General features: G+C 38.5%; 2 protein-coding genes across 3 annotated transcripts in view; one reads left to right on the plus strand and one right to left on the minus strand.

The window, feature by feature from the left end:
• The window catches only part of LOC135219326 (uncharacterized), a 298,402-nt gene that overhangs the window by 106,614 nt on the left and 171,041 nt on the right, over positions 1–20,747 (plus strand). The window lies entirely within an intron of this gene.
• On the minus strand, positions 4,930–14,129 carry LOC135219327 (uncharacterized). Its single transcript, XM_064255992.1, has 2 exons — positions 13,076–14,129; positions 4,930–5,851 (listed from the first exon to the last, which is right to left on the minus strand). The coding sequence occupies exons 1-2, from the start codon at positions 13,901–13,903 to the stop codon at positions 5,549–5,551; spliced, it is 1,131 nt and encodes a 376-aa protein (XP_064112062.1). The 5' UTR covers positions 13,904–14,129; the 3' UTR covers positions 4,930–5,548.

Consider the following 20,747-nt stretch of genomic DNA (forward strand, 5'->3'; position numbering starts at 1 on the left):
GCGCGAACGACTGTTACAGGAAATGAATGGTTCGTTTAACAGAGTGAGAACATCGGAAGTTCAGAGAAGAACGGCAAGAACAGTCAATCCTCCTCTCTCCCTCTACTTCCTGGTTATACCGGAATGAACAAGGAAATAAAAGTTCGAACCCGAGAGACTATGTTTTTGGTTCAATCTTAGGATCTTACCAAACATACATAAATCTGTTCAGGATGGATAGCACCAAGAGGTTTGAACACCTCTCCAGTGCTACTGTTTTGGGAACAACTAGTTCAGCTTTAGTCATCTTCGGTATCCTGTTATCACCGAAGAAGTCTCCCTTCGGGACAACTTCACCTTCGCTCTCTTCATTAGTGAATGAAGGTCTGCTTCCAGTCCTTATTCTTGTCCCTCAAATGAAAAATTAGGCTGGAGTGCGATTTACAGGAACCTGCAAATGTACTAATATATATCTCTCGTGACATGCTTCTGTTATCAGTTGCATTGGCCGAGTAGTAGGCGCATGTATGTAAGTTAATCCTTCTGGGATGTGACTGAGACGAATAGTACCTTCTCTTAATTAACCTGAAACTCAGGATAGCCTTTCGGGCTTCCCAAGAGTTACCGGTTTTGATTTTGAGATAACTAGTGGTATTGTTTCCCAGCAACACCACATTGTTTGCATTATCACCAAACAAGGGTTTTCTTCCTTCCCATTTTGGTTAAAATGCAGATGCTTGAGTGTATCTGAACACATTCAGTCATGGAATGCACTAACAGGCAACTCAGTATAACGAGTCGAGCTAGTGGTATACGGTTCTGCCTTGGTACTGCTCGCTCTCCTAGAATCTTTTCAGTTTCGTATTGTTTATCCTCTGTTGAGGAATAATTACTAATTCGAATCTCTGCCTGGCAATCACAGACTTAGGTCTCTGATTGGCTCTGAATTCTCGCATAATGCCCATCTAACTGTGGAGGATTGAATTGTTTGTTTTTGCCAAATTCTTTGGTTAGTGTGTGTGTGAGAGAGAGAGAGAGAGAGAGAGAGAGAGAGAGAGAGAGAGAGAGTTATCCTTAGTTAAAAGAGTGAAATAGATAGATTCTTGTATTTCTTTAAAATATGAATTTTGTAATTACCTATATTATTATTATTGATTGATTGATTGATTGATTGACTTTTTTTTTTTTTTTTTTTTTTGGCGGGGGAGGGGGTTCATCACAGTCCTCCAATTTGACTGGGTGGTCTTCTGCATGAGTCCTGGAGCTACTTCAGCCTTTAGTTTTTCCAGATTCCTTTTCAGGGACCTAGGGATCGTGCCTAGTGTTCCTATGATTATGGGTACAATTTCCACTGGCATATCCCATATCCTCATTTATATTTTCAGGTCTTGATACTTATCCATTGTTTCCCTTTCTTTCTCTTCAACTCTGGTGTCCCATGGTATTGTGACATCAATGATTGATACTTTCTTCTTGATTTTGTCAATCAGCGTCACGTCTGGTCTATTTGCACATATTACCTTATCTGTTCTGATACCATTATTATTATTATTATTATTATTATTATTTATTGATTATTATTGTTATTATTATCATCATTATCATTATTATTATTATTATTATTATTATTATTATTATTATTATTATTATTAGACAAAGGACACGTCATTTAATTTACAGAGAGGTATATTATTGCATAATGACCTTCAAATTCTATCTTCTCCCTTATTTTTAAAGTTATAGCATTGAAAGTGGTATAGTACAGTGGTCTCCCCCATATTTTTTGGGGCTATATGTACCAGACCCCCCTGCGAATAGTTAGAATCTGCAAATAGTTGGAATACCTATAAAAACGCTGAAAGCAGCTTATTTTTGTAGGTAAAATTCAAGAAAAAACCACAAAAAATTACTATACCTGGTTTTTTTAATAGTTTTATCTCAAAAAGTGGCTTTTATGATGAAATTGATAAAAAAAACAAATTTCTGGATATTTCTCATAGAAAATTATTGCGATTAGGCGAATTTCCCATGAATAATGGTTAGATATGGTCTAGAGAGAAATCCACGAATTTGGAAAACTCGAATAAGGGGGGTCCGCTGTACAACTTAGAAAGACATTATAGAAAAGTCAAATGAAACCTTTTTTTCCATTTTTAAAATTTTTTTCCTTACATTTTTTTTTCTTGATTTATAGGGTTTATTTTTTTACCATAAAAAAATTCATATCTAGCAAAAAATTGACATTTAGAAAAAACTTCTTTTGATTGGTAATCTACATCAGGTCTATATATGGTAGTAATTCCAGGTCTTAATATTAAGTATCAAGGGAGGAGATAGAATTTGAAATATGGTTATTTTCTGAATAAATTGCACTGGTGTCACAAAACTGGAGGTCAGAGGCGAAAATCATATGCGGTTTGGAGATGTACCAAGTTACCGTATTAAGTGGTATGAATGTCAAAGTCCTGTCCTTAAGAAATGGCATTAGCCAGCAGGTCCTCTTAATAGGAGTGGGGTTGCACACTCCCCCTCCGGACATGCTTCTGTTCTCAGACACATTGAATGAGGGTTGGGGTGCACACCTGGAGTAGTTGCTGACTGTAGGAGTGTGGAATCAACACAACAAGCACCTTCACATCAACATCCTGGAACTCAAGGGGGCTTTCTTAGTCCTCCAAGAGTTCCGGGATCAAGTGATGGGACACTCCATGATGTTGATGAGCAACAACACGATGGCAGTGGCATATGTCAACAAACAGCGGGGTCTAGTGTCCCTCCCGTTGCATCAGTTGACAGTGCAGGTGCACGAGTGGACTGCAGCTCACTCTGTAGAGCTGTAAGCAAGATACATTCCAGGCAAGAGAAATGTAGTGGCAGACAAGCTCAGCCATCAGAATCAGGTGATTGGGACAGAATGGTCTCTACACCCAGACATGGCAGAAAGGCTGTTCAACCTATGGGGGTGTCCAGTAAGTAGACCTGTTTGCCACCCAGCACAACAGAAAACTTTTGTTTTCTTTTCCGTGGTGCTGGACCCATGGGCAGCTGCAGAGGATACATTCCAACATCCGTGGGACAATCACGAAGTTTACACCTTTCCCCTGTTCTGTCTGATTAGCAAGGTGATCAGCAGACTGCTGGTCACCAGCAATCTTTGAATGATTCTGGTGGCTCTCACCGTTTGGTATCCCGATCTGTTGGTTTTTCTCTATGAGGCACCGCTAGAGATTCCCTTGTGGCACAACATTCTGTGTCTGCCGCATGTAGAACAGTACCACGCAGCAGTACAGTCCCTGTGTCTTCATGGCTGGCAGTTATCCACCATCTCTTGCGAGCTAGTAGTGGATTTTTTTGCCGAATAGCAACAGAGATGGCAGGATACCTCAGACAGTCCTCTGCTGCAGTGTACCAGTGAAAGTGGTCCGTCTTCTGTGGTTGGTGTTGTGGACGGGGTCTCTCTCCACTCAGAGCCACTCTTCAACGGATTGCGGATTTCCTAGTCTTTCTTCGCCAAGAGAAGCTCTTCTCTGTCTCTGCAGTTAAGGGCTATAGGTCAGCCTTGTCCCTGGTCCTGAAACTGCATGGAGTGGATATTTCCTCTTCTTATGGAGATATCTCTTCTTATGAGGAGCTTCGAGAGGTCTTGCCCACCCAGGGAACTCAGGCCTCCTGAGTGGGATGTGACTCATCTAAAGGAGCTTGACTCGTGAACCTTACGAGCCTCTCCGAGAGTCGTCAGACAGGGGTCAGACCCTCAAGACTGTCTTTTTTGTTGGCCCTGGCATCGGTGAAGAGGGAGCTTCATGGTCTTTTATAATGTCAAACACTCGAGGGGATGGGGACACCTCACGCTCGATTTTGTCCTGGATTTCGTAGTGACAACTCTGAATCTTTCAGTCCCTGACGACAGATTTGAGTCCTTTATGATCCCCTCCCTAGAGGACTTTTGTGGTAATGACCCAGGCGAGATGCTACTTTTTCCTGTTAGAGTGGTACAGCACTATCTGAAGAGAACTCGGCATCCCCGAGCTATATTACTGAGCTCCATTCTATTCTTAGAGTATAGAAGCATATATCCGTCCCTTCCCTAACAAGGGTAGAAAAGGACATTAGCATGAGACAAACCCAATACTTGCATAATATTTGTCATCTTGCTTCCGACTATAAGTTCTTGTTTGCTATTCGTAAGAGGCTACGCTTGCCTCCCTCTTATGAATTGATCCAGAGGTCTGGCCATTGGTCTTGCAGTTCTCATACTCCAATCAATTGGACAGAGGCCAGGTTCCCCCCCTTGCTCTTATGACCAGGATGGGAACCTTGGTTGGGCGAACACCAGTCTGTTCACATGACTATCAGGTTTCTCCCACCAATCAGTTGAGTCCTCCTTATGTAAAGGACTGAGGGTTTGTATTACGTGTAGGAACAAATCACAATTTTTGAAAGTAAATTGTATTTTTTCCTGGATATACACACCTGAGGTCCTTTATATATAGGCCTTCCTCATGCCACCCCTCAATCTGTTCCTGGGCCTAAAGCAAAGTGGAATGTTTTCGTCCAGTCGGGCAGGACTCCCGAATATTGGACAAGCACTTTGTGCCTAACTACCCTGTTGTTATTCTTCTACGACCGAATTCCAGCCTATGCTGAAAGTAATTCCTTATGTAAAGGACCTCAGGTTTGTATAGTTAGGAAAAATACAATGTACTTTAAAAAATTGTGATATTGATAAGGTAGGGGGAGTAAGATATTTTTATTTTTTTACCTTAGTCAGATTTTGACCCAATCCTTCAGGGTCTTTGCTCTTTTATTGCAGGTTACTATACTTTCTTCTCAAAGCTTGAAAGTATATCTGGTTTAAGGTAGCTTGGCTGGAAAGCTGAATTGGTTTTTGAAAGAACAGTCAAAACTTTGAAAATTGTGGCGAAGGTTTAGATAAATTCATGTTCTCGATTTTTAATAATTTATTTATTGTTGATGTTTAAAAGAGCAATAAATATAAAAGTGGTATAAAATTTCCCATAAACATGCTGATAATACTGTTTAGTACACCTTAAGTGAAAATGTTTTGATGATTTTCAATAGCGCACCATGCATTACTAACCTTCATGTGCAAGGTATTAATTTAAAAATAATTCCCTGATAACAGTACTAAATTGTTAGTTTAAACAAAATGAAGTAGCTAGTATTCTAGGCTGTTCTTTATATGAATTACTGTTCATAAAGTATAGCGGAAAAGTTCCTTTATCCAAAAATATTATTTGGCGTCATATTTACAGTAGCAAAATTTTAAACTGATATTATGTATTGACATTATGACATAATTAGTGCAGTTTCTGTAAAGCTTTGGAAGTATGTTGACTATGAATCAAGGGAATAAATTAGCTTGAGGTTTAGCTAAACAATATGCTAACAAAGATTTTTCCTTCTTCAGTATACATACTGGAAGAATTTACCATAAATAATATCAGTATTTGGAATTAATTTTTGAGTTAGCTGTGCTTTACTGCATGATTTTGTTATGAGATAAATTTATATTTGGGCACTATACATGAGACATATTTAAACATTTCTACTCATGAGTATCAAAGTTACTGTCAAAACTGTCGTTGTCATCATCAACCAGTGGTATGTGGAGAACTGCACTTGCCTTGATTTCATGGATATCTTTTGTTATGAAAATATATTGGGTCCTTTGTCTACGAGATATGTAATAGCTTCCAACAATTACAACAATTGCTAAAGAGGCTGTTATAGAGCCAGCAATTACTAGATCAGTGGTGTAATCCAACTGCCATATTTGAACTGTGATGGGAAGTATTTTCTCCTTATTCATAACATGCTCTTGAGACTTATGACAGCATGTAAGCTTCACCTGAAAAGATAAGAAAAGAAAATTTTGTCAGCTGTTATTGTATTGTATTTTAGCTCAACCAGATTTGACACATACCATAATCTACATGGAAATTTTGGGTTTTTCAGTCACATATTTCAAGAGGGTGAGAGGGCACCCATACTTGACCCCTCGGTGGTATCTTGTCACCCATAGGATTATGAAAAGCATGTACAGTAAAACTTTGGATGTGTGTACTCATAATTTGCAGACTCTGATTCCCTGATTTCTCTATGGAACATATAAGGGTAGGAGTGAGTCTACCAAATTATAGTCCTTAGCTTTAAATAAGAATTTAATGGGCCTTTTATACTTTAAACCCCCCAAATTGTGGGGGGATAGGTACAGTCCCAGACCAAACTCCCTTTCCCCCCTGACCTGGGTTACTCGTGAATATGGCAGTATTGTACTCTTTCCATTCGACTGAGAATTGGGAAACTCCTTTGGGGATAGTTAAAATATTGACTTTGAATTAAGAAAAGGTATGTCTCTGACTCTGTTTGAATTGCAAAAATGAATGTTAATAAATCACATGTCAGTCCTCTTATTTTATTGTTTTCACCAATACGGTTTAACTTTCTTTCTTTGTTTATATTCAAACACAGGAGTTAAATTGTCATACTGCCGCACACAATAACAGATTTATTAAAGCAATGGCCAACTTGATCCTAAACAATAACTTTTCAAGGGAATCCTTGTAATTCCACTATATTCATGACCCAAAATGTATGAAGCAGTAATAAATTAATGAAAGTGGCAATAAAGTTCTAATTGCCGAGGTAATTGATAGCATGTAAGAAAAGTTACTGTAGTAGGACGTCTCGGATGTCCAGACCTTGGAAGATCTGTCAACGTGCCAGATTCATCGAATCGCTGCAGTTACAGACAAACAGTTGTTTTCGACACACCTGTCTGCCTAGAAATCTCCCCCCAACGTTAGATCCTGCTCTATGCAGACCAAAAAATTGCTCACACAGGGCATTAGCATCGTATTGGTGTTTGCTTGCCATTGCCAAACAGACATTAATTAGTGTAGCTTTTATCTGAATTCTGTCATTTTTTAATGAGGACTTATATATTGAATTTTAGCCGCACCAATCAACAGTAAAATATATATCACAAGCTTTCCATAGGGGAAAATAATTGAAAAGGGATTTGGAATAAAAAAATTGAAAATACATGTCAAAAAGTAGCAGAAAAATATGTGAGAGAGAGAGAGAGAGAGAGAGAGAGAGAGAGAGAGAGAGAGACCGAGAGAGAGAGAGCGAGAGAGAGAGAGAGAGAGAGAGAGAGAGAGAGAGAGAGAGAGAGAGTGTCTTACCTTTAAAAACAACAATGGAAGTTCTAACCCTTTATCTTTCGCATAAAGATATGACTTATTATACAATAGTATATTATAAAAGTTCATGCATAGCCATTAAACGCTTTCTTAACAGCCAAACAATATTGATGTATGTGGGGGAAAATAGTAGATTACAGTGAAAAACATCATAGATTTAAGTAAAGAGTCTTAAACAAACCCCTATCATTCATTCAAAGTGAATAGTTTAACTATCGCCGAGGTAGTTTACCAATTTCGAGTGTGATGTTGCCACATTCACGAGTAACCTAAAACAGGAGGAAAGGAAGTTTTGTCTTGTCTGGGACTGTGCCACAACCCACCATGAATCGCTAAAATCCGTGAATACTTAAATTCCCTCTAAAAATGCTTAGAACTGCCTATTTTGATAGTTTTAAAAAATGCTTACACCTGAGTATTTTAATAGTTTTATCACAAAAAGTGCATATAGTCGTGAAAATCGTATGAAGAGACAGTATTACTGTTCCTACACAGTATACAAACCACTGGTCCTTTACACTAGGAATTACCTTCAGCAAAGCTGGAAACAGCCACTAGACTTTTATTGTAAGGTACTTCGATAGTTGAACTACTACCCGGTCAGGATAGCCCCTACCACCTGGGTATTCGCGGGCCACTTTACTTTTGGCTGTTGTCGGCTTCGGATATGTATCACATTGCTCTCTGCTTGACTGTTGCTAGTATTTTCCTTGTTTTTCCACGGTGAGATCTTTCCATATTTTCAGTGTGTGCATCAATAGCCTGTGAATGTTTGCTGTTGATTGTGACTCTATTACAACATGCAAACCCATAATTATGTTAAGCTGACTTCTAAGCTCTCCCTTCCCAAACGCGTGTTCCAGGGGGTGGGTGGTAAGAAGTGCAACAATTGGAGCTCAAGTGTGGATGTCGATCTTCATACTCCCTGTACATCTTGTAGAAGGAAGGATTGGAATCCTGAGTTAACTTGCAATGAGTGTGTTTACTGGTGTCCTGTGCCATGGGTAAAGTTTCCGGGGAGAAACGTTACTGGAGGAAGGGCACCAAGATGCTCTTGGAGGGTTACATGGCTCGGACGATTCCCTCGGTGCCAGACCCTTCATCCTCGTTTCTGTCTCCCAGTAATTCTATGGTCACTTCTATGGAAGAGGCCTCCTCTTCGTCCAATTTGTCGAATGATGAAGGAGGGGAGGTGGGGGTTCCTTAGGTTGCTCCAAGGTAGTTGAATTTCTCTTTGTGCAACAAAAGGGTCCCCGTCCCCAAATCTGAATACTATCCTCAGGTATGATAGTGGAGCAGCTGTCGGATCTTGTGGTGGTGTGGTGTCCTCTTGGCTTAATTGGAATCCCATCGATGCAGGTCTTGCTGCCACACCTGGCTACCCCCATGACTACATGTAGTGGAGACCCACTTCCTCTGTCACCACTGCTATGTTTGCTAAGGTCCCTCATCTGCTGTACTGCCACCATTCGACTAATACAACTCCCTGGCTTTTTTGACGTCCCCGACCATCATCACTGTGTCAGCTGCCTACCTAGCCTTGTGGTTGCTCCGGCCCCCATTATCCAGGCGCGGTTCCTGATTCACAACCTCCCTCCTGGATGAAGAACTTCGCTGTAATCTTGAAGAAGTTGAAGTGGTCTTGTAGAGTGTCGTCATTGTCGTCTTGCTTCCTTGTCACCTCCTCCTTCCAAGGCCTCTCTTCCTAAGAAGATGTTGCCTCTCCTCCTCCTAAGAAGTCTGGACATGAGTTTTCTAGGGATCTGCTTTCCTCTTTGGAGGAAACAGAGGGTTCTCTTGTTGGCTCTTTCTCACCTGTGGGTGGAGGTAATGGTCTGCTGGCCTAAGGTAGGTCATCAGAACTGGGAGCCAAGGGAGTGGATACCTCGGTAATTGGTCCTTCAACTAGTTCGAAGAAGCATGCTTCTAAGGATAGTGCTGTCAGGGCCTTGGTCTGATCGAGATGCCTTGAATATACGAGCCTCTGCGGTGGCTCAGATATCCCAGTTTGCTAATGGAGGTTCCTCTCTCCGTACCAATGAGGGCACAGGTCAAGAGAAAGGGAAGAGACACTCAGATGCTTCTACTCTTGCTGCCAGTACTTCTACCGGTACTCAGACAGAGGCCTGAACCATTGCCTAGGCGTCTAACCGAGCACCCATAGATGCGAGGACAACGTCCCCTGGCCCCGAAGGAGTCGGACATGTCACGAGAGGAACGAATGCTATCGACGGCAGCCTTTTTTGCTCAACTCCTCCCAGTCCCCAATTGCGAACATGTGAGAGGGTCGACTCAGCTGAGTTGAGGGCTAGGCTCAAGCCTGGCCTGAGGCTCAGCGATGGTGAACTGAGTACCCAGTCCACCAGGCTTTGTTCCTCTCGGAATAGCGCCTTGTGACACAAGCATCACTAAGTGACGATCACATACAGCTTACCTCTCCTGACTGCCTTGCAGATAGGACAGGTGAAAGCGCCGGGCCTCCCTCACCTGTTCCCTCAACCTCCCAGGGTATTACTGGGAGGTGTGACTGAAACAGAGAGGACTCCATTGAAGCTTCACTCACAGAGGAGTCCTGCTTCTCAAGCTTATTCTCTGTCCTTGGACCAACCAGGGCATATGGTGGGGTAGTGAGGGATGGACCTCGGGGTCTGGTGAGGCGTTCCCCCTGAGGGGAGGGTAGATTGGGACGACTGCACGTTTGAAGGACTTGAGGATCCTTTACCACGAGATGTGGATACCCCCAAGAGTGGCCCCTTTCTGTTTATGGTCTTCCTATGCCATTCTATGCCTGCAAATTTTCTTAGCTCGTCAATCCATCTTCTCTTCCTTCTCCTGCTTCGTTTACAGTCTCTAGGGATCCATTCTGTTATTCTTTTCATCCATCTATTATCTGACATTCTCATTATATGTCCTACCCACGCCCATTTCTTTTTCTTACTTGTTAGAATATCCTCTACTTTAGTTTACTCTCATATCCATGTTGCTCTTTTTCTGTCTTTTAGTGTTATTCCCATCATTATTTCCATAGCTCCATGAGTTGTAACTACCTTATGTTCTAAGGCTTTAGTAAGGCTCCAAGTGTCTGATGCATAAGTTAATACTGGTAGGACCATCTGATTAAATACTTTTCTTTTAGAGAAAGTGGCATTTTACTTTTCATAATCTCATTTTGTTTACCAAAAGCTCTACATCCCATGATTATCCTTCTTTTAATTTCAGTCTCATGTCCTGGGGGAAACACTGTCAGTCCTAATTACATACCATATGTACTTGTGTAACACGCGATCTTGCATATCATGCGACCTCGAAATTTTCACCCTTAAAAAATGATTGTATCATGTATCTCACGTATTACACGAGTTAAATTTACGAGACCAAATAACAATAGGCTAACCTCTCTTCCTCCTCTTTATCTATTCCATTTTTTAGTTAGGCTAACCCCTTTTCCTCCATCTCTTTAGTCATCCCATCTTCTAGTTCAGTTTAAAAAAGTAGAAGAGAATGCCAAAAGTATCATTAGTAATGATATACTTGTTGTGTAAATGCATATAGCCAGAAACAGCTGATTTGCTATGAGCAACCAAATCCGATAACAACAGCCTTTTTGCTTGCATTTCAATGATCATATGATGGTAAAAAAATTACCGTAGTTATGTTTTAAACGACTTTAAGGAGAATAGGGCTGATATATTTTTACATTACTATATCCTTACTCGCTTTGGAGAAAAGATCAGCAAGGGTATATACTACTATAGTTAAGCTGCAAGTTTTTGCTGAAACTGAGGAAAGAATGTTGATCTGCTAACGACTATTATCGTGCATTGGCAACGTGGATGAAACTCTCTCAAACTTCAGTATAGTACCATCAAACTCGAATGTTAACAAAATTTGAGAGAAATGTGTTTTAATCAAAACTATTGGGAATGAAAGGACACATTTCACTGTTTTCACTCCAATTAAAGATGATTACGTAAAGCTCGTAGTATTCTGATGAGATAAAGTGAAAATATCGAATGGAATCTGTTGATTTTTGTGTATGCAATTAACATGCCCTCAGCACCATCTACTAACGAAAAAAATAAAATTTTGTTCACAAACTATACGTATTTAAGTGATATTTTGACTTGAAAACACATAGTATAATGTAGAATAACCTAGTCCCATAGAAATAGAGTATCTTGGGATTCATTTGCATTGACTAGAAACAAGAAAGTCGCTCTTGATTTGAGTTCAATACAGCAAAACAAACTTATCTCACAGTTGCCCTAAGCTGAATTCCAAACCAAAACATTGATTGCTATGTTTGTATTTTTTTTCATAATACAAACAAATAGTTATAAGAAAATATATATAATATTATTGGATGTAGTGAAGTTTACTTCACTGCATCCAATAATATGGAAAAGTGCATATTCATTATCTGTATTTTATCATACGATACTAATATGTGATTTTTACATACTCTAATCTCATATCTTGTGTATGATACAACCATCTTAGACTTAGCTCCAAGACTTAGCTCCAAATTTAGGTCTTCAAAATTTGTATGATGCGCGAGTATATACGATATATTCATTAACAATCTCTAAAGGTTCGTCCGTAACTCTTATTTGTTGTCTCTGTGCATTTTCATTGAACATTATCTTAGTTTTACTGATATTCATTTTCAATCTTACATTTCTGCTTTTTTTTATCTTCTATCATCTTTTGTAATTCCTCCCCTGATTCACTGAGTAGAACTGTGTCAACTGCAAATTCTAAGTTGTTTAGGTATTCCCCATTAATGTTAATTCCTACATTTTCCCAATCTATATTCTTTAAAACTCCTTCTAGGCATGCTGTGAATAATATAGGTCTCTGTCTAACTCCTTTCTCAATCAGAAATTTCTCACTGTCTTTATGTAGTTTTAGGATTGCTGTAATACCCACATAGATATCTTCAAGTGTTTTAACAGAAGACTCATCTATACCTTGCTTTTGAAGAGCTTTCATTACTGCTGAAGTTTTGACAGAATCAAAAGCTTTCTCATAGTGGTTGGTCATACTCTGTTGATTTTTCCTTTAGCTGGTTAATTACATGGAAATGGTCAGTTGTTGAATACCCTCTTCTAAAACCTGCCTGCTCTCTTAGTTGATTAAATTCTAGCTGTCTTTCTATTCGGCCTAATATGATCTTTGTAAAGATTTTATATATTACTGAGAGTAAACTTATTGGGTGGTAATTTTTCAGGTCTTTTGTGTCTCCCTTTTTTTGAATTAATAAAACGATAAAGTTTTTCCAAGCTGTAGGGATAGAGCATTCTTGCAAGCATTTTGTGTAAAGTTCAGCGAGTTTTACTATTATGAAATCTCTATCTATTATTAAATCAATCGTTAGGGCGTCTGCTCCTGCTACTTTGTTTCTTTTCATGCCTTTTAATGCTTTCTTTACCTTTCCTATTGTTAATTATGTCACCGGCTCAGGTGTTTCATTATTTCTATTGACAAAGTTATTTCCTATATCACCATTGTACAGCATTGTATAGAAATCCTCAGCAATTTTTATCAATCCATCTCTTTTGTTGATATTTCCATTTTCATCCTTTAAAGTCTATAAATACTTGTACATATGAAAATGTATCAATTGTAGATACGTAGATGAAATTATAGGCAACATAGATGAAAAATAAAATTTAGTTGAAATTGGATACTGCACAGGGCGACAAGGAAGTGTCACCTACTTCTTAACTTACCTTTTCTCTTGTATGCCCTTATTTATGCAGGACATACTTGATTTTTCCTTTAAACTGGGATTAAGTCTAAATAAAATAAGTTTTGTAATTTGAATGAGCACTATTTTTCTAACCTGAATTTCAAACAGAACTTACCTGACACATGTACTGGCCTGAATGGTTTACAAGCACATTGGTTACTGTTATAGAGTCCTGTATGAATGAACTGTTTCTGTCATCTGTGTCAGTAATGATGTGGAATCCTTGACATGAGTGCAAAAATTCTGATTTTGTCAAAGAACATTGATGAGTAGGGCTGTTTTCTGGGTGGTAAAGCCAGTATAGGTCCTCAAGAATGTACGACGAATTCAGTGGTAGCTCACATGTAAGTGTTAGGTTAGATCCCTGGCTAAGGTATTCATTTGGTTTTGCATATAATCTCATAGCTTTAAGTGCATCCAGGCAGTCTGTATGGCATGGTAATATTGGTTTGGATCTGTGAGTAGTTTCTGAGGAGGATTGGGACACTGTAGATGACATTGTAGATAGTGTTGATGTTAATGATTTTGTTATGCTAGGTAATTTTGTGTATGTCTTGGTTGGAATCATTTCTGTTTGAGGTGTTAGGCCTTGAGCATCATCCATCGATGTTAAGTCACTGTCAAGGATTTTATCAGGAGTAATTATTTGACCATCATTATGAGAACTGCTTAGTCCATTTTCACTCATATCAGACTGGGGTATGACGGCATAATCCTGTGTGTCACTTTCATTTCCATTTTCCTCTTGCTGGCCTGCAAACAAAGCATCTGCATATGGTAGTTTGGTTTCAGCTTCATCTTTTTGATTTCCATCATGGTTATGTTCTAAAGGCATAATTCTTATTGGTCGACTTGTTCCTCCATCAGCAAGCTTCACAAAAACATGTTTACTGTAGCAAGAAGCAGGAATAACCATATATAGAATTATCTGCATAAAGAACATTGCTGGTTATCAGTAAACTTAGTTATAGATTGTGTTTTATAATAGAAGCCTTCTATATCCAGTTGTTTTTCTAGAAGTTTTCACAGAAATAAATTTTTCAAATGTGTTAAGTTTAGATAAACTTTAAACCATTAAAGTTTAGATCAACTTTAAACCATTATACTCGTCTTGTCGTTTTACCACACTTTGTAAGTCTTAGTATTCAAGTATGTTGTAGGAGACTGAGTCGTTGGGTTGACTGATTAGATACGGTATCACTGATAAGGGACTCCAGTCATTGAGAAATTACTAGCTATTATAACCCTGTGTAGTGGTGATAATGATTTACCTTTTGATAAAAGAAGTTTTGGTCACTTGGATCTTAATTTTGTTTAATTCTATTCATCCTCTGAAGGTGAATTTTTAAGTAAATATCACAAACCTCTTATGGTCAAAATTATTGGTTTCAGTTGATCCTAGGTAAAAATATTTTTATTGTAAGTTTGGTTATTTCATTAGACAGTGAAGGTTTTGGGAAAAATTTGCAAGATTTGTCTGATACATTATAGACAATAGGTTTGTTAAATTCTTGACTTATCAGCTCAGTTGTTATGATGAATTTTGCTTAGCTCCTTTTAAAAAAAGTTAAGCATTTTTCAGATAATTCTCTTAAGGGGCGCATCGACACCAAAAACCCCATTAATATAAAGTAAGTGCTTATAACTTCCTTATGATTGTAGGGATTTGTGTCAAATTTCTACCACTTATTCTTCAACTACCTCGAGATACGAAAGGCTCAACTTACGAAAAACTCGAGATACGAAAGCCGACACGAAAAATTTTACTGCTCTACATACGAAAAGTTTTCAAGATACGAAAGGTTTCTGAAAGTCCGAGATTCGCCCGATAACAATTTTGAAACTAGCGCTGCGCGCCGCCATCTTAGTTCTAGTAGACTCGCCACCATCCTCCTGCTCTCCCATTGGTTCCTGATGCTAGCCAAGCCATGAGATCCTCTCCTATTGGACAGCATCCCTCCCATCATGCATCTTACGTGGTGGCGTACCTTCGCTCGGCCACTTCGCACCCGAAGCTTTATCCTACGCATGCAGCATTCGTTCGGTCCAATGATTTCATTTAGTATCGTAAATTCGTTAGTGATTTCGTTGTGCTACTTTATCGTGTTGTGAGAACCTAATTAGTATACGTACTACATACATAACTTAATTACGTACAGTACATATTAGTCATGGGTCCCAAATAAGTTGCTGAAGTTCACAGAAAGAAGAGAATGCTTTCTATGGAGATAATAAAAAAGTATGAAGCTGGCTTGCGGTTGAGTGTGATCGCTAAGGAATACGGCCGAAATCCGTCGACAATAGGCACCATCCTTAAGCAGAAAGAAGCCATCAAAGCAGCTACACCTTCCAAGGGCGTGACTATTTTGTCCAACAAGAGGAGCCATGTGCATAATGAAATGGAAAGGCTGCTTCTTGTATGGATCGAGGACAAAGAAATCGATGGCGATACGATAACCGAGACGGCAATCTGCCAGAAGGCCAGCACTATTTTTGGCGATTTGATTGCCCAAGCCGAAGACGACGGCGGAGAGGGGACATCAACGGCAACCCCAGAGTTCAAGGCTTCTCATGGGTGGTTCGAAAAATTCCGTAAACGGACTGGCATCCATTCGGTGGTGAAGAAATTGAAATTACGTAAAGTATAAAAAAGTAAAAAATGTAAAAATCAAAAAAAGACAAAATAAATTTTATTTGAAGTTTTTGTAAAGTTAAGTGTTACAGTTTTGTTAATGTGTTTTGTAAAGTTTAGTTTGTTTTTCTGACATTTTTTTATGTGTTTCGTAAAGTCAAGTGTACGTATCTGCCGTTCGTCCTCCTCCTCCTCTGCCGCCACTTTCGGAGATAGCCTCACTCGAAAGGTAAGCTTCCACATTTTACGTTACAGTAATAATATTTCTTGTACACTAATATACACTTTATTTACAGGTTTTGCATTTTTATTATTAAGTTACGTATTGAATGGTCCAAATTGTTGTAGTATTTCATTGTTTATAGGTCAATTTAGCTTTATTATGAAATTTACTGGGGTGTTTTTGGAGGGCTTGGAACGGATTAGCCATTTTACATGTAAAATGTGGTCCAAGATACGAAAAACTCATGATACGAAGGGTGCCTCGGAACGGATTAATTTCGTATCTCGAGGTACTACTGTATTAATGAAATTTTTCAAAGCGAACCAGTTAGAAATTCGACTTCCAAGTTTTTTTTTTTTTTTTTTTTTTTTTTTTTTTTTTTTTATATCATGACCACATTTAGAATAGAAAATATGCCAAAAAAAAAAGTTTCACTTAAAGTTTTTTATATGAAAAGGCAAGTAATTTGGACACAAAGCCAAATATTGTCACATTGTAACGAAACTATTTCAAGGAACTTGTTAGAATCTCTTTTGATTTAGTTAACCTGGGTGAATAATTTTAATGTAAGTCAAGGATTATTTTCTTTTGACGTGGTCATAAAATATATGTTCCAGATGGAATTGAAAGATAGAATAAAGAAAATTACCAATATGTAGATTTTGATTTTAATCTGTTGACTGTTCAGTGACCTCCCAACCTCTTTGTACTCCCTTATGTCTTGTACCCACCATTTGTATAGGACCTTCCTTTTGTATATCTTTAGTTGCTGTTGGTAATAAGATGAAAGTACTTAGCATTTCCAGTGTTTCAATTTTCCTTGGTGGCTGCAACTTTGCAGTATAATATGAAGATAAAAGGCACATAAAACACTATTTTTAATGTTGCAACCACATATTTCGAGCACTTCCTTCTGTACTCCTGATCACTGGTAAAGTATGGACATAGGATGTCTTACAAGAGTATATATACAAAACATATCTAGGTGTGGCAGTAAGTGTGACCCAGGAAGTATGGAAATTAAATTATTCCCTGGTGATTTTTGGCCTCATCAACTCCCGTCTGGCGACTCGTCCAGTGGTCGAATGTTCTTGGACACCTGCTTGAGGAGTGGCCTACGGATTACTTCGTCGATGTCGTCTGATTTCCAGTTTCCTCCTGACAGGTTCATATTGTTGGTTTGATTGATGATAGCAGATTCCAGCGTCTTCCTTTTGTACGGACAGCTATTTTAGAAAACTAGCTCTGCCCCCTCCAGTTCATAGTGTGGCCTTTGTCCCTAAAATGTAGGAAAATCCCCGAGCTCTCTGATGCATATAGCACTGATCTTTTGTGTTTTGCTAATCTTTGCGAGACGGATCTACTGGTTTCCCCATGTAAATCTCATTACAATTACTACACGGTATCTTGTAAACTTCGGCTTCTTCTCTTCTTTTATTTAGGTATATGTTAATGAGCAAGCTCCCAATCCATTGGGAAACGGAAAATGAAAGGATTATTAGACCTGAGGTGTTCTGTGGCTTTTTAGATGTTTTCATCGTACAGAATTTTTATTTTATTGTTGAAGTATTTGTCTATTGTGAATGGGGCCTCTATAGTATAATTGTATTCCCTTTATTTATAGCCATCTGGATGATGTATGATGGGTAAAGCAATTGCATTTGGTGTTTGGTGTATCGTGTTGAATTCTTAATCTACATACCCATATGAACATATTCTAAGCTCCCTGAGGAATAGGTTGCACCCGACCATGATCTTTACGGATACATCGGGGTAACTTAAGAAATGAATATATGAAACAGCGAAAGTTGGTTTCTTGTGTACTGTGAGCGCATATCTATTCTGTTCTCTTATGATTGGTATGTCTAGGAATGGCAATTTCCTGTGTTTTTCCCATTCTGTCTTAGATTTTATAGTCGGAACTAGCGATTTTAGTTGATTGAAAAATTAATTGAAATCTCCCCAGCTATCATCCCAGTAAGTAAAAATATCATCTACGTATCTAAGCTAGACCATATTGTTGGGTTTGATAGAAGACAAAATTTCTGTTTCAAAATATTCCACATATAGATTTGCTAGAAGGGGGGATAGGGGACTGCCCATGCTACACCCAAATTTTTGTTTGTAAAAATTACTGTTGAAAGAGAATACGTTGTTAGTTACACAGAGGTTAATGTTCTTTATATGGTTGTAACTTCTTCCCTTTAGAGCGGTTTTAGAGCGAATTAGATACCAAGATTTAAGACCGTTTGTTCTTCTGTGGTGAGGGGATGGTTAGAGAGCTTCAGCACATTATTGGGTAAGCCAAGATTATTCCATATGCTGTTCCTAATTAGCTCCTAATTAGCCTTTTTTATTTGTTGCATTACTGGAGTGGGTGTCGCTGTTTTCAATAGCACCTGATAGCACAACATAGGAAAGATATTTGTACATACCATCATTCCGGCACAGGAGGCAAAGCGATGTGGCTGACTCGCTCATTTTTCTTCTTATCACATAAATGTCTTGCTGTGTGGCGTGTAATCTTCTAATGTGCGGATGGAATCGGGAAATGGGTCTGAAGTCGATGTCCATGGCGTGAAGCCGTACATTTTAGGAGAAACTTGTTCTTGTAGGCATTCTTGTAGAAAACATTTCTGGTTCTTCCTCGTGTAACTCATTCATTAGTCGTTCATACCATCTAAAGATGTGCTTGAGATCTGGGTTGATGCCAAAAATCTGATGTAAACTTTGATTTTTCACGGTGGGCAAAAATGAATGTCTTTTACTGTAATACAACAGTTTAATATGAAGTTTAAAGGCCCATAAAACAGATTTTGATATAGGAAACACCTATTTTTGGTAGTCGCTGTTGAGTCCTCAAAACCCTCCCACTTCCCTGGTGAAAAACTATGTGATTTGGGTTAAGGTTTATCCTGTGTTGATCAACAGAGTAATGGTTATTGGTCTTTTAACTGGCCCGATCATAAAATAAGATGGCCAATGCACATGTGCAATAGCCACTTCTTCTGCAGCTTTGACGTAGGAAACTGGGTAGATTTACTAAAGACAAGATAAAATACTTTGTTGTCTTTGAGTCCATTAGACTCTGTCACATGTCATTGTGTGTATCATTATGGCATAATATCCGGCTACAAGACCGGGCTAAAAGATATTTCTTTGATATTAGTTCAGTTACCATGGGGTTGCTGGCACACACCATGGAGGGTAACTCCTTTGAGGACTCAACAGCGACTACCAAAAATAGGTTTTTCCTATGTCAAAACATGTTTTTTTCATAAAAATTTATTAAAAAGTTTTCTTCATAACATATATTCGTAACCACCATACATACATGTGTTCTGTTCAGATATTGTAGAGTCAAATAAACAAATGACTCCTAGTATAAAAGTAAACAGTCTACACAAGTCTCTCTCTCTCTCTCTCTCTCTCTCTCTCTCTCTCTCTCTCTCTCTCTCTCTCCTCTTCTTCTTCTTCCTTCTCTCTCTCGCTCTCTCTCTCTCTCTCTCTCTCTCTCTCTCTCTCTCTCTCTCTCTCAACCAGCCCGAGAAGTGTCTACTTAAGACTCGGAGGTCTGGAAAAACTAAGCCCTATTAATAATAATAATCATCTCCCTCTCTCTCTTTCACAACAACTCACTGCAGTAAAGTCAAGCTTGCTGGTCTTATATAATGGAATATCACCAATTAGAATACCACTTACATAGAAGAACAAATCCCTTAACATTCAATGGTTGAAATTTACTTTCGTGTCAACCAGCTATGTTGTAGAAAAGGGTTAGTTTTAGTGGGATGCTAACAAATTTTTTTCACTTTATATATCAGGAATTAGCAAGTCGTACAGAAATTATGCTACAATTTGTCGTACATTGTCGCTTTCAGAGTGATACCGAGATAAATAGATACATATTTACTCTATGATATGTTTTTTTTTTGAGAAATAGCCAATTTTTATCGTAGATAATGTATATTTGAGTAGGCAAATAAAGTGTATTTTTCACTTCCACATAAAAAGTCACAGAAATTTTATGACAATTTTTTTGCTCATAGGCCGGTAAATGCAGTGAACAAATATGGGAAAAACCCACAGAAAATTTTTTTTTTTTTTGCAATAAATACTTCAGGACTTGTTTAGTTAGACATTAACTATTCCAAATCTGTCAGTAACTAAAAATCAATAATTCCTTGAAAATCGGCAGTCACTATACCCCTTAATAGTGCAGTTACCTTATGGAGTTATTGTTGGATGGAAGATATCTCCAGTGTTCAAGTATTTGCTATCCTGGAGGATCTGAGTTACTGTGGCAGGACAGAAAACCTTAGAAAATTGCCCATACATCATGGATAGAGAGGCTTCAAAATCAAGGTTGCAAAGATCTCAGACTTACCTTGATGGCTCAGGTGTTGCTAGTTGTCAGTAGTAAAGAGGTATGTCAGGACAATGGTTTAGGCTAATTGGTACCAGCAGTTCTTGGTTATCGGCAGCCTCAGTTATCAGCAATCCGGTTTTATGGTGCCTGTCTAGCACAGAAAGTCAGCAGTTTTAAAATGCACCGATTTCCATATATCATCGCTGATAATAGTGTTGGTGCTGATGCATACCTAACAGAAGCACCATTAAGGAGGCTGGCCGGAACCCTTATATATGGGGGTATAGGGCGAAAAATGCAGTCGTGAAAAAATTCATGGAGCTTCATATGGCAATTGAGAATCCGTATACGAAATATTTCGTCAAAATTCCTCTTACTTTTGTAGTTACAGGGTAATTAGTTAACGTAACTCAATAAGTCTAAAACATTGATCCGTACAAGAAAATGCAATATTTCTTCTATTATCGTAAATTTTGATCATTATTGTCAAAAAAATTGGGAGAAATGGCATCTGTAGACATTCCCGAGTCGAGAAGGGAGACTTCAGGCAGCTACCAAGTCCA

This window comes from Macrobrachium nipponense, chromosome 1 (assembly GCF_015104395.2).
Source record: "Macrobrachium nipponense isolate FS-2020 chromosome 1, ASM1510439v2, whole genome shotgun sequence".
NCBI classification, from domain to species: Eukaryota; Metazoa; Arthropoda; class Malacostraca; order Decapoda; family Palaemonidae; genus Macrobrachium; species Macrobrachium nipponense.